The 16504-nt window shown below is 41.9% G+C and overlaps 1 protein-coding gene across 1 annotated transcript in view; it reads left to right on the top strand.

Moving 5' to 3' along the window:
• asphd2 (aspartate beta-hydroxylase domain containing 2) overlaps positions 1 to 15789 on the top strand; it is a 51615-nt gene extending 35826 nt beyond the window's left edge. Inside the window, exons 3-4 of the mRNA XM_048556653.2 lie at positions 11046 to 11159; positions 11953 to 15789. Of these exons, the coding sequence (XP_048412610.1) occupies positions 11046 to 11159; positions 11953 to 12062 (224 nt within the window). The 3' untranslated portion in view covers positions 12063 to 15789. The remainder of the gene's footprint in view (positions 1 to 11045; positions 11160 to 11952) is intronic.
• The last annotated feature ends 715 nt before the right edge of the window (positions 15790 to 16504 follow it).

Raw genomic sequence — 16504 nt, 5'->3', positions numbered from 1 at the left:
TTTCTTAAGAGTTTAGCAAGTAAAATTGAAGTATGTGGGATTGGGGTAGTCAGTTGAGATGGATAGAAAGTTGGCTGACCAACTGAAAACAAAGTAGAAATAAACAGGTTGTTTTCTGAATGATAGGTGGAGACTAGTGGGTCAGTGCTAGGACTCCAGCTTTTCATCGTATATGTTAGTGATTTAGATGAGGGAATGAAATACAATACCTCCAAATTTTGAAGATGACACAAAGCTGTGTTGGACAGTGAGCTGTGAGGAAGGTGCAGACATGCTTCAGTGTGATTTCAACAAGCTGAGTGAGTGGGCGTTTGCATGGCAGATGCAGTATAATGTGGACAAGTGGAAAGTTATTCACTTTGGGAGCTAGAACAGGAAAGCAGATTCCCCTCCCCCTCCCCCCTCCCCCTTCCCCACTATGAATTGAGAGAGGGAATTGTACAACGAGACCTAAGTGTCCTTGTACACCAGCCACTGAAGGTAAGCATGCAGGTGTAGCAAACAGTTAAAAAGGCAAATGGTATAGCGAGAGGATTCAAGTTCAGGAGCATGGATGTCTTGTTGCATCTGTATAGTATGATGCACTCAGAGTTCTGAGGAAAGGTCACTCAACCGAAAACATTAACTCTTAATTTCTCTCCAAAGATGTTGCCAGACCTGTCGAGCTTTTCCAGCAATTTCAGTTTGTGTTTGGAATTATACAGAGCCTTTGTGAGTACACACCTGGAATATCGTGTGCAGATTTAGCTTCCTTATTTGAGGAAGGATGTTCTTGCTATAAAGGGAATACAGCAAAGTTTTTCAGCCTGATTTCTGGGGTGGCAGGACTGGTGTATGAAAAGAGGTTGAATCGATCAGGATTATATTCACTGGAGTTCAGAATAATGAGGGAAGATCTCAAAACCTACAAAATTCTTATAAAATTTGACAAGGTAGATGCAGGAAGGATGTTTGTGATGACAGGAAGTCCAGAAGCAGGGGTTATGGTGTAGGGATATGGGGTGAACCATTAGGACTGAGGTCAGGAGAAATTTCATCACTCAGCGAGTAGTGAGCCTCTGGAAATATCTACCACTGAAAACAGTCGCGCCAAAACATTGCACAATTTCCAGAAGGACTCAATCTAGCACTTCAGGCTAAAGAGATCAAAAGATATAGGAGAAAACTGGAGACAGGCTAATGAAGCAAGCTCAAAGGGCTGAATGACCTACTCCTCCTAATTTCTATGGAAAGCGTGCCATTAGCTGCCTTACTGTATTTGCGTATGAATGTTTTGTGACCAAAATTTCTGGTTGAGCAGCAGCACGAGCGGGAGCTTGGAGCAGGAGCCTGTCGGGAAGCCGGTGAGTCACTGTCTTTGAATCTTTAAAAAGCTTACCTCGTGAATAGGCGGAAATACGCTGAGCAGGAGCAGATACGGGACTGGTGAGTGAGTTAAGCAATATATTTGTGTGGTTGCGTTACCCAAAACACTACCCGGGTATTGTCTCCCATCCATCCTCCTCCTTTAACCAAAAAAAGAAGGTTCTGTGTGCCTGATTGGTAAGGTAACAAGTTTATTTTTTATTCTTTATTTTTTAAATCTTGGGAATTTAGAATAATGGGAACGGAGGTCAGGGCAGTTGAATGTTCCTCCTGCAGAATGTGGGAGGTAAGGGTCACCCCTAGTGTCCCTGCTGACTACATCTGCGGGAAGTGAACCCAACTCCAGCTCCTTGAAAACCGGGTTAGGGAGCTGGAGCTGGATGAACTTCGGATCATTCGGGAGGCAGAGGGCGTTATTGAGAGGAGTTACAGGGAGGTAGTCACTCCTCAGGTACAGGAAAAAGGGTTACGGTCAGGGGACAGAAAGGGTACCGGCAGGCAGTACAGGGATCCCCTGTGGCCATTCCCCTCAACAATAAGTATACCGTTTTGGATACTGTTGGGCGGGACGACTTACCAGGGGAAAGCAGTGGGGCACAGGTCTCTGGCACAGAGCCTGTCCCTGCTGCTCAGAAGGGAAGGGGGAAGAGGAGCAGAGCATTAGTCATTGGGGACTCCATAGTTAGGGGGACAGATAGGAGGTTCTGTGGGGATGAGAGAGACTCACGGTTGGTGTGTTGCCTCCCAGGTGCCAGGGTGCGTGATGTCTCTGATCGTGTTTTTGGGATCCTTAAGGGGGAGGGGGGGCAGCACCAAGTCGTGGCCCACATTGGCACCAATAACATAGGTAGGAAGAGAGATCGGGATTTAAGGCAGAATTTCAGGGAGCTAGGATGGAAGCTGAGAGCTAGGACGAAGAGAGTTGTTGTCTCTGGTTTGTTGCCCGTGCCACGTGCTAGTGAGGCGAGGAATAGGGAGAGAGAGAAGTTGAACACGTGGCTACAGGGATGGTGCAGGAGGAAGGGTTTTGGATTCTTGGATAATTAGGGCTCTTTCTGGGGTAGGTGGCACCTATACAAGCAAGATGGTCTTCACCTGAACCAGAGGGGTACCGATATCCTGGGGGGGGTGGAATTTGCTAAGGCTATTCGGGTGGGTTTAGACTAATTCAGCAGGGGGATGGGCACCAAAATTGTAGTTCGACTATAGAAAAGGTTGAGAGTAGGGTGGTCCGAAATAAAGTTTCAGGGAAGCAAGATGGCACCGGCAAGCAAGAAGTTGGTTTGAAGTGTGTCTACTTCAATGCCAGGAGCGTCCGGAATAAGATGGGTGAACTTGCAGCATGGGTTAGTACCTGGGACTTCGATGTTGTGGCCATTTCGGAGACATGGATGGAGCAGGGACAGGAATGGTTGTTGCAGGTTCCGGGAATTAGATGTTTCAGTAAGAACAGAGAAGATGGTAAAAGGGGTGGAGGTGTGGCATTGTTGGTCAAGGACAGTATTACAGTTGCAGAAAGGATGTTTGGGGACTCGTCAACTGAGGTAGTATGGGCTGAAGTTAGAAACAGGAAAGGAGAGGTCACCCTGTCGGGTGTTTTCTATAGGCCTCCGAATAGTTCCAGAGATGTAGAGGAAAAGATAGCAAAGATGATTCTCGATAGGAGTGAGAGAGACAGGGTAGTTGTCATGGGGGACTTCAACTTTCCAAATATTGACTGGGAACACTAGTTCGAGTACTATAGATGGGTCAGTTTTTGTCCAATGTGTGCAGGAGGGCTTCCTGACACAGTATGTAGATAGGCCAACAAGGGGCGAAGCCACATTAGATTTGGTACTGGGTAATGAGCCTGGCCAGGTGTTAGATTTGGACGTAGGTGAGCACTTTGGTGATAGCGATCACAATTCTGTTATGTTTACTTTAGTGATGGAAAGGAATAGGTTTATACCACTGGGCACGAGATATAGCTGGGGGAAAGGCAATTACGATGAGATTAGGCAAGATTTAGGGAGCATCGGATGGGGAAGGAAACTGCAGGGGATGGGCACATTAGAAATGTGGAGCTTATTCAAGGAAAAGCTCCTGTGTGTCCTAGATAAGTATGTACCTGTTAGGCAGGGAGGAAGCTGTAGAGTGCGGGAGCCGTGGTTTACGAAGGAGGTGGAATCTCTGGTCAAGAGGAAGAAGAAGGCTTATGTTAGGATGAGATGTGAAATCTCAGTTAGGGCGCTTGAGGGCTACGAGGTAGCCAGGAAAGACCTAAAGAAAGAGCTCAGAAGAGCCAGGAGGAGACATGAGAATTTGTTGGTGGATAGGATCAGGGTAAACCCTAAGGCTTTCTATAGGTATTTAAGCAATAAAAGAATGACGAAAGTAAGATTAGGCCCAATCAAGGTAAGTTATGTGTGGAGTCAGATGAGATAGGGGAAGCGCTAAATGAATATTTTTCAACAGTATTCACTCTAGAAAACGACAATGTTGTTGAGGAGAATACTGAGATACAGGCTACTAGACTAGGTGGGATTGAGGTTCACAAGGAAGAGGTATTAGAAATCCTACAGAGGGTGAAGATAGATAAGTCCCCTGGACGGATGGGATTTATCCTCGGATCCTCTGGGAAGCCAGGGAGGAGATTGCCGAGCCTTTGGCATCGATCTTTAACTCGTCATTGTCTACAGGAATAGTGCCAGATGACTGGAGGATAGCAAATGTGGTTCCCCTGTTCAAGAAGGGGAGTACAGACAACCCTGGTAATTGTAGACCAGTGAGCCTTACCTCAGTTGTTGGTAAAGTGTTTGAAAAGGTTATAAGGGATAGGATTTATAATCATCTAGAAAAGAATAAATTGATTAGGGATAGTCAGCACGGTTTTGTGAAGGGAAGGTCATGCCTCACAAACCTTATTGAGTTCTTTGAGATCGTGACCAAACAGGTAGATGAGAGTAAACCGGTTGATGTGGTGTATATGGATTTCAGCAAGGCGTTCGATAAGGTTCGTTAAGTTGATGGGAAGTGTTCATCCTGGAGACCAGTTACGAGTGGTGAACCGCAAGGGTCGGTGTTGGGTCCACTCCTAGAACATAGAACATAGAACAGTACAGCACAGAACAGGCCCTTCAGCCCACAATGTTGTGCCGACCATTGATCCTCATGTATGCACCCTCAAATTTCTGTGACCATATGCATGTCCAGCAGTCTCTTAAATGACCCCAATGACCTTGCTTCCACAACTGCTGCTGGCAACGCATTCCATGCTCTCACAACTCTCTGCGTAAAGAACCTGCCTCTGACATCCCCTCTATACTTTCCACCAACCAGCTTAAAACTATGACCCCTCGTGCTAGCCATTTCTGCCCTGGGAAATAGTCCCTGGCTATCAACTCTATCTATGCCTCTCATTATCTTGTACACCTCAATTAGGTCCCCTCTCCTCCTCCTTTTCTCCAATGAAAAGAGACCGAGCTCAGTCAACCTCTCTTCATAAGATAAGCCCTCCAGTCCAGGCAGCATCCTGGTAAACCTCCTCTGAACCCTCTCCAAAGCATCCACATCTTTCCTATAATAGGGCGCCCAGAACTGGACGCAGTATTCCAAGTGCGGTCTAACCAAAGTTTTATAGAGCTGCAACAAGATCTCACTACTCTTAAACTCAATCCCCCTGTTAATGAAAGCCAAAACACCATATGCTTTCTTAACAACCCTGTCCACTTGGGTGGCCATTTTAAGGGATCTATGTATCTGCACACCAAGATCCCGCTGTTCCTCCACGCTGCCAAGAATCCTATCCTTAATCCTGTACTCAACTTTCAAATTCGACCTTCCAAAATGCATCACCTCGCATTTATCCAGGTTGAACTCCATCTGCCACCTCTCAGCCCATCTCTGCATCCTGTCAATGTCCCGCTGCAGCCTACAACAGCCCTCTACACTGTCAACGACACCTCCGACCTTTGTGTCGTCTGCAAACTTGCTGACCCATCCTTCAATCCCCTCATCCAAGTCATTAATAAAAATTACAAACAGTAGAGGCCCAAGGACAGACCCCTGTGGAACTCCACTCACCACTGACTTCCAGGCAGAATATTTTCCTTCTACTACCACTCGCTGTCTTCTGTTGGCCAGCCAATTCTGTATCCAAGCAGCTAAGTTCCCCTGTATCCCATTCCTCCTGACCTTCTGAATGAGCCTACCATGGGGAACCTTATCAAATGCCTTACTGAAGTCCATATACACCACATCCACAGCTCGACCCTCATCAACTTTTCTAGTCACATCCTCAAAAAACTCGATAAGGTTTGTAAGGCATGACCTACCCCTCACAAAGCCGTGTTGACTGTATTTGATCAAGCCATGCTCTTCCAGATGGTCATAAATCTTATCCCTCAGAATCCTTTCTAACACCTTGCAGACGACAGACGTGAGACTTACCGGTCTATAATTGCCGGGGATTTCCCTATTTCCTTTCTTGAAGAGAGGAATTACATTTGCCTCTCTCCAGTCCTCAGGTACGACTCCAGTGGAGAGCGAGGATGCAAAGATCTTCGCAAGTGGCGAAGCAATTGCATTTCTCGCTTCCCAAAGCAGCCGAGGACAAATCTGATCTGGGCCTGGCGACTTTTCAATCTTAATGTTTGACAAAATTTTCAGCACATCAGCTTCGTCTGTCTCTATCCATTCCAGCATGCACACCTGCTCTTCAAAGGTTTCATTCACTACAAAGTTCGTTTCTTTCCTAAAGATAGAAGCAAAAAACTCATTTAGGACTTCCCCTACCTCCTCAGGCTCCACACACAAGTTCCCTATGCTATCCCTGATCGGCCCTACTCTTTCTTTGACCATTCTCTTATTCCTCACGTAAGTGTAAAATGCCTTTGCGTTTTCCCGGATTCCTTCTGCCAAGCCTTTCTCGTGCCCCCTCCTGGCTCTCCTCAGACCATTTTTGAGCTCCTTCCTTGCCTGCATGTAATCGTCTCTAGCTGAACTTGACCCTAGCTTCCTCCACCTTATGTAAGCTACCTTCTTCCTTTTCACTAGAAGCTCCACCACTTTTGGCCCCTCTTCCCATCCTCCTTACAGCCCCGCTCTCCTTACGTAGAACCATAGAAATGTTATAGCATAGGGACTGGCCATTCAACCCATCATGTCTGTGCTGGCTAAATAGCCTACCTACCCATTTTAATTGCACATTCTGACATCTGGTCAATAACCTGCAGTTTATAGCGCTTCAAGTGTATTTTGAGGTTCTCTTCAATGGAGTTGAACATTTCTACTTCAATCATGAAACTGGACAGGGAATTCCATGTGCCAACCACTCACTGGGTGAACAAAGTTTTCCTTCTTTTCTCCTCTAAATCTTCTATGAATCACCTTAAATCTGTGCCCTCTCATAACTGACTTCTTTGCTAAGGGAATGAGTCTTCCCCATCCATTCTATCCGAGCCCCTTATTTATTTTTAAAACCTCAATTAAAATATCAGTAGCCTCCTGTGTGGTAAAAAGTACAGCCCTAGCGTCACCAGTCTTTCCTGATAACCTGCAATTTTAAAGCCCTGTCAACATTCTAATAAATCTCCTCTGTACTTTCTCTAGATCAAGATGCCATTCCTTAACTTTTTGAAAGTTATTTATTATTGTTAGAATAATTTACCAGTACTCACTGATTAACATATTTCCCTGCAACAAAGAAAGAATCAACCCCAGGAGACGGAAATAGGTGGAAGAAGAATGGCGCACCTCCTCTCCCTCATCCAACTTCCCTGTAACTCTCCAAACTACCACATTACAGTGGGCAGATAAGGCAGCACCAAGAGGGTGGCAGATGGTGACCTCTGTGTGTTCTGAAAATTAATGGCTCAAGTTTCTGAAAAACAGGTTAAACCAGCTGCAAAAGAACTTAATTTCCCTTAACATTGAATAACGTTTAGCTAATTGTATAAATTGTGATATTTAAAGTAAAACATATCAGTGCTGAGGGATACAATACGCATCTTCCTTTGTGTACATTTTTCATACCAAGCATTGCAGGCCAATTATAACATGAGTTTAAATGCAAACTAAAATAGCTTACATCCACTGAATAAAATGCTTTCAGCATAGTCTCACTGTCTGCTCCAGCATCATATTGGACAATGTCAAATCACGATGCTGTAGGAATGGTGCTTGCCTGGACTCTCTGCGGACGTTCTCCATCTGGAACTTGATAGGATGGTTGAAGAAATTATGTAAATGGCAAAATGCCACTTTCCACGGTTCAAGTTACTGCAAAGTTACAGAAGGAGAATTAGAGTACCCAGTGGAACTTCCACTCCCTTCCACCCCACCAAAAAAAAGCAAGGTCTATGATATGCATACATTTAACTATATGTTTAATTAAATGGTTTTCAGAAGCTAATACAACAAAATGGGTCTAAATCTGCCTGGTGCATTTTACTTGGCTCTGCTGTTTGTTTTAGATGTAGGTGCTAAGTATCACAGTTAACATTCTTGATTTGTGTGATGTTTATAATAGAAGTGCCGAAAATCATAATGTTCTGTAAATAAATACCCTGGGAGCCAACAGTTTAACACCAGTCTTCACCCCAGTGCTACTGCAAAATAATTTGAATGTTAATTTCACAGAGTACAACAGGATGTGCTTTTGCCTATTGTGTCAGTATTGACTCTCCGAAGGATCTGTGCAGTTAGATCTACTCCCTTGATATTTCCCAATAACTCTGCAAAATTCTCTTTTTAAGTACATATTCAATTAATTTTAAAAGATGCAACCTAATCTGCTTTCACTATCTTTTCACGCAGTGTGTTTGAGATCGTAACAACTCCTTGGATCCCCATTGGAACTTTTTCCAAATATTTTAAAACTGAGCCCTCTGGTCATTGATCCTCCTCTTTTAAGATTTATTCTTGAGATCTTTAATTGTGCTTCAGTGGATGATGGTGAGCGAGTTTCTTGAACTCCTTTCATCTGTATAATGCAAGTATATCCCCAGTGCTGTTTGGAAGTGTTCAAGCAACAGCAAACATATGCCACCGTCATTCCAAATCGTGTGATTCGGAGAGGAGCTTGCACATGGTGGTGATCGCACACATCAATGCTTTGCTGCCCTCAATGTGTTGAACCCCACAGACACTCCCCAACCCGACTAATCTGTCTTTCATCTAGCTGTTATAGAGTCATACAGCATGGAATCAAACCCTTCAATCTAACCAGTCCGTGTTAAACATAATCCCACACTAAACTAGTGCCACCTTCCTGCTCCTGGCTGAGATCCTCCAAACCTTTCTTATTCATGTGCTTGTCTAAGTGTCCTTTAAACATTGTAACTGTGCCCACATACACCACTTCCTCACAAGGTTAATTCCACACGTGAACCACCATCTTTTTTAAAACAAAATTCCCCAAGTCTTTTTTAACCCTATCTCTTCTCACCTTAAAAAAATATGCCCCCTCGTGTTGAAATTCCCAACCTAGAGAAAAGACACCTACCATTAACGCTATCTATACCCCTCATGATGTTACAAGTCTCTATATGGTCACCTCTCAGCCTCCTGAGCTCCAGTGAAATAAGTCCCAGCCTATCTAGCCTTTCTTTATAACTCAATCTTCCATACCTGGCAACATCCTGGTAACCCTCTCTAGCTTGATAATGCTTTCCTATAACTGGCCAACTAGAACTGGAAGCAGCACTCCAGAAGACACATGACTACACTCAAAGGACATAACAATGAAAGCAAGTGTGCTAAACACCTTTCTAACCACCCTGTGTATGTGTGATGTAAGCTTCAAAGATTTATGTACCTGAACCCCTAGGTCCCTCTGTTCTGTGACACTACCCAAGGCCCTACCATTAATTGTATAAGTTCTGTCCCTGTCTGTTGTACCAAAATGCAATGCCTCAATTTATCCAAACTGAACTCCAGCCCATTGACCCATTTGATCAATATCCCTTCGTAATCTTAGAAGACCTTTATGCAACAGGATATATCCAGCAAGGGTAATGGAGGAGCCTGGGACATAGTCATACTCACCAATTTTTACCTTTATTAATAATGTCAAGCTGTTTCTTAGTTTACCTGTAGAGCAGCGGACCCAATTCTGGCACAAGTCCCTAAATTTTATTCAGGCGAACTTCGCGGGGTCAATTGAACAGAATGCATCTTTTTCATTTCCAGCTCTGAACTCCATGCTGGGAGGTCTGGCTAGTTTTATTCTTCAACTATTCTGTGGTGATTTGATGCAGCTCACTAGCTTGCTAGGCTGTTTGAGAGGCCGGTAAAGTGACAGCTGCATTGCCAGCGCCATGGAAACAATTTCTGTCTATCTATTAGAACTTGGTGATTTTGACAGCTTCCCATTAAATCTCCCCTCCTTGTCACTTCTAAGGAAAATAATCCCAGCTTCTTTGATCACTCTACATAACTGAATACCCCTTATTTCTAGTGCCATTTGGTAAATCTCCTCTATGCAGTTAAGTGCTTTATGTCGTTACTGTCCAGAATAAGAGAATGTTTAAATCGTTTGGATGATTAAAAAAAAATAAAAACTCGCATGTTATTTGTGGTAATTTCTTCTGTACTTCACATTTTACCATTTAAAATGAGATGCACATGTCACTGCATATCTTCCATCAGCAACAGCTATCAGAAAAACCTGGATTAGTTTGAAGCCAGTCTTCTAGAATATTATGCTGCAGTCTTCCCATTACAAACTTTAGACGTGCAGTTGTCCAAAGCTTGTTTGAACAATCATTGCTTCTCAGCAGAAGGAATCGCCATTTAGTTTGGATCTGTCTGAACGGTCCGTTTCTGTCTCAGAATGTAGTAATGCTTCTGTTTTAAAGTACAGATAGGTCATTTAGCCCCTCCAAGCTTGTTCCTGTTGATTTCTTGGAATGAGGAGTGGGTGCAATCCACACATTTTGTAAGATGTGTGAAATATGTCAGTGTGTGTACTTTCTGTAAAATAGCCAGCTTACGATCAAACAGAATTAAAAACAGGAGAATCCACATGATAGCACTTATGAGATTACAAGAGCCTGTACACACATTCTATTTTATGAACCTATTTTATAATAACGATGGTACTTTGTTCAGGAAACACATTTGCAACCCAAAGGCTGAAATGTAGTGTAACCTGCATCAAAAAATGTATATGTGGGATGTTGAAGGTTCAAGTGCAAAACGACAATATTCAATGAACTGGGTGGCAAAACACCATTATGTGGTCCACTAGAAGGAATGAACTGTAATGCTGAACTTCGGTGAATAGCATTGACCCCACCGAATAGTAATATCAGAATAATCTGACTCCTCAAAAGAAGCTATACAATACTTGAAACATTAACTGTTTCTCTCTTCACACAACTGCTAGACCTTTTGAGTTTGCCCACCATTTCTCTGTTTTTGTTTTAGTAATATCCTTATTGGATAAGGATAACATGGCATTTTTACAATATTCCATCTGTTAAGCTGTTTGATTAGCAAATTATATTTTAATGATGTTATTCTGCATTTCACAAGAAGCTTATTTTGCTAGACTGAATCCAAGAAGCCTTTTCCGTATTGGAGTCCAGTTATTGATCATGAACCGGTCAGAATGATGCCTTTTCATGTTTGATCCTATTTTGCTTTGTGCAGTCTATACGACCAGTGTTTATTGTCACTGTGGCCTTCTGCTGTTGCAGGTTTGAAAGTTCCCAGCAGTTGTGAACTGGTTGTAGGGGGAGAGCCACAATGCTGGGCAGAAGGGCGCTGTTTGCTGTTTGATGATTCCTTCTTACACACAGCATTCCATGGAGGCAAGTATAACTGTTAACTGCCAGGGTGTCTTTTTTAAAATTCACTTCCTTAAATTTTCATTGTAGTGTTCAAATGCTTGTCTTGCCTTTCTGCTCCCTATCACTGAAATCCCCTCCAGTTCTAGATTTCTTCCTTTTAAAGACATCAAGGGGTAAAGGAGAGAAAGCGGAATTATAGCATTGAGATAGAGGATCAGCTGTTATCACATTGAACAGCAGAGCAGGCTTGAGGGGCTGAATGGCCCACTGCTACTCATGGTTTTTTGTTTTCTCCAACCTACCTAAGAATTCTTTGTCCGTACAATTCTGAGTCATAATTTCTTGCTCCATTGTGAAGGTCATGGGTTCACTTCAGTAGGCCCTAAGTTCTCAAATTCCTGCCCATAAACCTTTGCCTCTCTCTGCCTTCCCACCTTTAAGAACAACTTCTTTCGTCAAGCTTTTGTTCATTTGTTGTAGTATTTACATCTATGGTTTATTGTCAGATTTTCTGTGATAAAACTGTGGTGAAGTGCTGTAGTACATTTTACTGTGCTGATTAGCATACTTCAGTTTTATAGTTTTGATCTGATCCTAGCATACCCAGATAGTGAATGTGTCTTGGCTGTTTGACACTGCAGTGCATCACAGTTGAGCCTAACCTTCCCTTGTTGCATACTTGAGTGCCGTTTGACCTTTACTCGCTATCTCATTTAAGCAGTATTTTTGATAGTGTAATTAGGAAGAATGTTGTACAAAGCACAGAGTATTTTCCTCCGACCAGCAATTACTCATTTTTGTTTTGTGATTGCAGGTCCAAGTGAAGAAGGTCCACGGGTTGTATTCATGATTGATTTGTGGCACCCTAACGTTGCTGCTACTGAGCGGCAGGCTCTAGATTTCATCTTTTCTCCAGGCCGCTGACTCCTCTTGATCCTCTTTTATTTTATTTCTGGAGTGGCCAAACTCAGAAGGAGTGGAATATTGGAACAAGACCTCTTGGATCATCAGATGTGCTGTCCAACTTTCATTCATCAAAAAGGAATAAGTGGACACACTAAGGAAAATATAAGCTTTATTTGCTGAACATGCACGCAATGCCGTGTTAATAGTTGAGTGGAGAAAAGAGTCCAAGATTTATTTATTTATCTGTTGCTTCTGATTTTTTTTTTGATAGAATAGGTCAGTCTCAACTTCCTATCCACCTCACCGGGTAGTGGGATGACCATTGCTGGTAACCTGATTTTTCTTTAGCTATGCTGCAGTCAGTGAGATGATTTTTCTGTCAATTGCCTTGGGCTGTAAAATTTTCCATTTGAAGCCATCTCTTCTGCGAGAGCTAGTCCAGTTGAGACACTGTGAACGTTTTCTAGACCACTTCATCTGGCAATCAAAGTTCATATTTTCAGGGGGCAGGTGAGCGTGGGTAGGGGGATATTGGTAGCGTTCCTAGAATTTTCCAAAGGAACACCTGAGAACAGGTTTCCATGTACAGGTGACTTAAGCTGTATCTCCATTGAGCATATTTTTATAAAAATATGTTCCACCTGGGAAATGTTTCAGGATCAGTTTGTGATTTTTCACAGATTGCTTATTGACTCGCTTGTGTATTTCAGCGGTTTTAATGTACTTTGCAGTGGAATCAAAGTCAAGTTTCACTTAAGATATATTCATTTAAAAGGAATTGTTTTTCAGAAAAAAAGGAAATGGATAGGGTAAAAGAAAAGTTACAAACACAATCTGCTGTGTTGTCATCAGGGAAAATGAGACAATGGCTTTACCATACAGAGCATATTAGAGATAGACTGACATTGGAAAGTTATGCTGTGATTATTATTATTTTTGGAATGCAAAAACTACATAATAAATAAGATGTATCTCACAGACCCATATAATGGGAATGAATAAGAAATTATTTGATCCATTGGATATCCATATAATGGGAGTGAATGAGAAGTTATCTTCGCTGGATTTCACTAACAGGTTTACATTTATTTTTAATCTCATGGATCAATACAATAAAAAAAACTCTTACTTGAATCTAAAGGTATTTAACTTCGGGTCATTATTTTTAATTCTTTTATCAATGTACTTTGAGACTAAATCTGTGGAACTATATTTCATTATTCTTGTGTTTATCAAAGTAGGTTGATGAACAAAACGTGAAGATTTTGTCTCCTTTTTATGCACAGTGTCGAAAGCACTTTTGGACTCAGGTGCAGCATTGTGCAGCACAGGATTAACTATAAGCTTCACAATGCTAGAATAATGCACCTGAGCCCCACCCAAAAAGCAAAGAACGAAGCTACCAGTTGCTTCCTTTCATTTCTTTCCCCCAGCCATCCTTCATGCCTTGCGTAAATAGTTGTGGTATGGTCTCTCCCAATTAACTCCAAATAAGGTTGTCCCACCAAATGCTAAGGAGTCAACAACTGTTCTGAAATTTTCACAGTTCAGTACTGAGAGTTTGTGTTGACTGAGACAGTCTGAACTGATCATTTAGGACCTAAGTGTCCAACAGAGAGAGAGAGGCTACCAACCTGCATAAGCTGCGTTCAAGCCTAGGTTCGTTGTGTCATTGTGTACTTGATTTGTGTCTACTAAGATTGTAAATGTGGTATAGTGTCATTTATGTTTGTGCCACCTGTGGATTAGTGTTATGTGAATTTAATGATAACACAGTCCCACAGGATTCAGTCGAACATCCACGCTCTTCGTGATGCAGTGTTATGCTTGCCTACTACTGTGAGTCTCCATTAGATGGACGATATTTTCATAGGCACGTTTACCTCTGTTAGCCAGGTAATTTTGGTTGCACAACCTGGCCACTAGTTTCCCTCGAATCTTGAGGTGAACTACTTCTATCGATGCACTTTACTATATATAGCTAACGTGTTGCATGTGTACATGTGGAGTTGTGCTGGTGCAAGATTTGGAGAAATAAACCACATGTTCTACTCTTGCTGAGTTTCTTTTCTGTAAATTATGCCTACCTTATTTATCCCAAAATGAATATGCCTCTGTCTCCCATTTACTCAGGGTAGAAATTTACACCTGTTTAGTTTTGTGGAGGTTGGCAGAGTATCCACACGCTCGCTTACGAATCTCTGATCCAAACACTTAAGCAACACAAAAATTATTAGTTTCAGTTTGCCGGATAAGTGCCCTGTTTGTTTGATTATGAGCATGCCCATCTGCCTAAAGCCAAATAACCTAAGTTCAGCTGTCTGCAGCTAAACCTATGTTGGATTTAGTTGGTGAAATCCTCCCAGCTATCCTTTACAAGTGTATTTCCTGCTGCTTGTTTCCAGTCACACTACCCATTGATTCGTTGCACAGTAGGGTTATTTAAAGCTTCAAGAGAAGTTCTCTAGATCTCACCAATTATTCTCATCCTCCAGAATTTCATTAGTAAGCTTTATAGCTGAAACTCCCTGGTTCACTTCTAAGTTTGCCAACCATTCCTGTAGGGAATTTTTAAACCCAAAAGAACAGACAGTTTTGGATCAGTTCTGGAGATTGACTTTTAGGACAGTTGGCAAAGTCCTGACTTAAAACCACTCTAACTCTGGCTTTAAATGCAGCAAATAGATGTGTAGATCACCAAGCCATTCCAAGGAGGCAGATTGCCACTTGAAATTGGATAATGAAGCTGTGAAACACAGACAATGTTGGAAAAGCAGCCCATTCCTCAGGATTTGAAATAGAATGAACAATTCAGTTGTTTCAGAGTTGTCTGTTGTATTTAAGGTTTTTATCTGAAACATTAATCTTTTGTTCACTTTTCAAGCACTAAGGAATCTGCAGTGCTTTTCCATCATTTTTGTCTCCACTTGAAGCTTCTGAATTTGTGGCTGCATTTTTATATCTGAAGAATTAAACTTCTCTGCTCAGAGTTAAAACAGTGGTCCTTGTGAAATGTTTGTATAACGCTCATCACATTTTGGGAAAGGGAAGGGATAATTTTAAAATATTTTAATGATTTGGGATACTTCAAAGCCAACCAGTAGTCAAAAGAAAATATGACTAAAACACATGGCTTGATGATAATCCCATTACTATTCATGCTGAAATTATGTGCAGTTCGCCCCCTAGATTTTGAGAAAGGGGATTGAGGGGCAGGTCATTAAGATCAGTGAATATCTTTAAACCCCAGCTTTGTGAAAATTTCACCTTTAGCCTGTTCCGAAATTAGAAACTTAATAATTCTATATTGCAGTTGTAGGGTTTGCTGCATTAAATGAGACACCACCAGAATATTTCAGTATGGTATATCAGGTGCCTGAATATTTGCTGCAATCATAAATAAAATAAATGTACAAAATATGGAAAGACTCTTGTAGTTAATGATATACTGTACTTGAGCAGTCATATAGTTGCCACAGAATGCAGTGTGCCTGGTGTTATCAGGTTTTTTTAATTGCTTTTTCCCCACCTCCCAAGATGTGTTAATAAATGATTGTCTCATGCCTTAGGAAAGATAAAGAACATAATAAATATAGTCTATTTTTCTGTTGTACACACGGATTGAGGCCCGTGAATTTATGAATTGCAAATTGAAGTACACTTGGTTAAGACAAATGGCATTTTGGGGTGAGGAAGATGCAGCAAGTTTTAATTGTATTTTTGATTTGTTTTAAAGATATGACAAACACAGGGTCTTGTATCTTACTGTCATCATTTTTGTTAATGCAGAATTTGAATATATGCTGTTTCCTAAATATGTTAGGTCAAAAGTAAATTTTCATTGATTGAAATATTCCAGTGAAATGCTGAAATAACGAATTGTCCAAAAACAGTTTTAGGTTTCTTTTAATTTTCTTCTTTTTTCTGTTTTGATGTCCTTTTTGGGGTCTCTTCAGCAGGTTCCCAAGAAGCTAACTGATCTCATAGAAGGTGCTCCTCTGGACTACTAAGGAGCCCAGTCACTTCAAAGAGGAAACTTAACTCTACAGGCAACACAGTGTAGTGCACCAGGAACACAGCAAGCCAGGCAGCATCAGAGCAGCACAAAATTTGATGTTTTGAGTCAGGACCCTTCTTCAGAAATGAAGGAGGAGGAGGATCCCAACCCAAAACGTCAACTTTCCTGCTTCTCTGATGCTGCTTGGCCTGCAGTGAGCCTCCAGCTCCACACTGTTATCTCTTACTCCAGCAGCTGCAGTTTGTGCTATCTCTAATTAACTCTACATCCTTGTGGGCTGGGCTCTGGCATATTGTGTGCCCAAGCAGCCTCACCTACTACTGACCCCCAAATGATGTGACTGAAATTAGAATCTCAACTAGCAAAACAAACATTTTGCATTTAAATAGAACTTTTCATGACTTCAATATATCACAAAGCATTTACAGCCAGTGAAATAGTT

This window comes from Stegostoma tigrinum, chromosome 26 (genome assembly GCF_030684315.1).
Source record: "Stegostoma tigrinum isolate sSteTig4 chromosome 26, sSteTig4.hap1, whole genome shotgun sequence".
Classification (NCBI taxonomy): domain Eukaryota; kingdom Metazoa; phylum Chordata; class Chondrichthyes; order Orectolobiformes; family Stegostomatidae; genus Stegostoma; species Stegostoma tigrinum.
The sequence above is the reverse complement of the archived record's forward strand: the minus strand, read 5'-3'. Positions and strand labels throughout refer to the sequence as shown.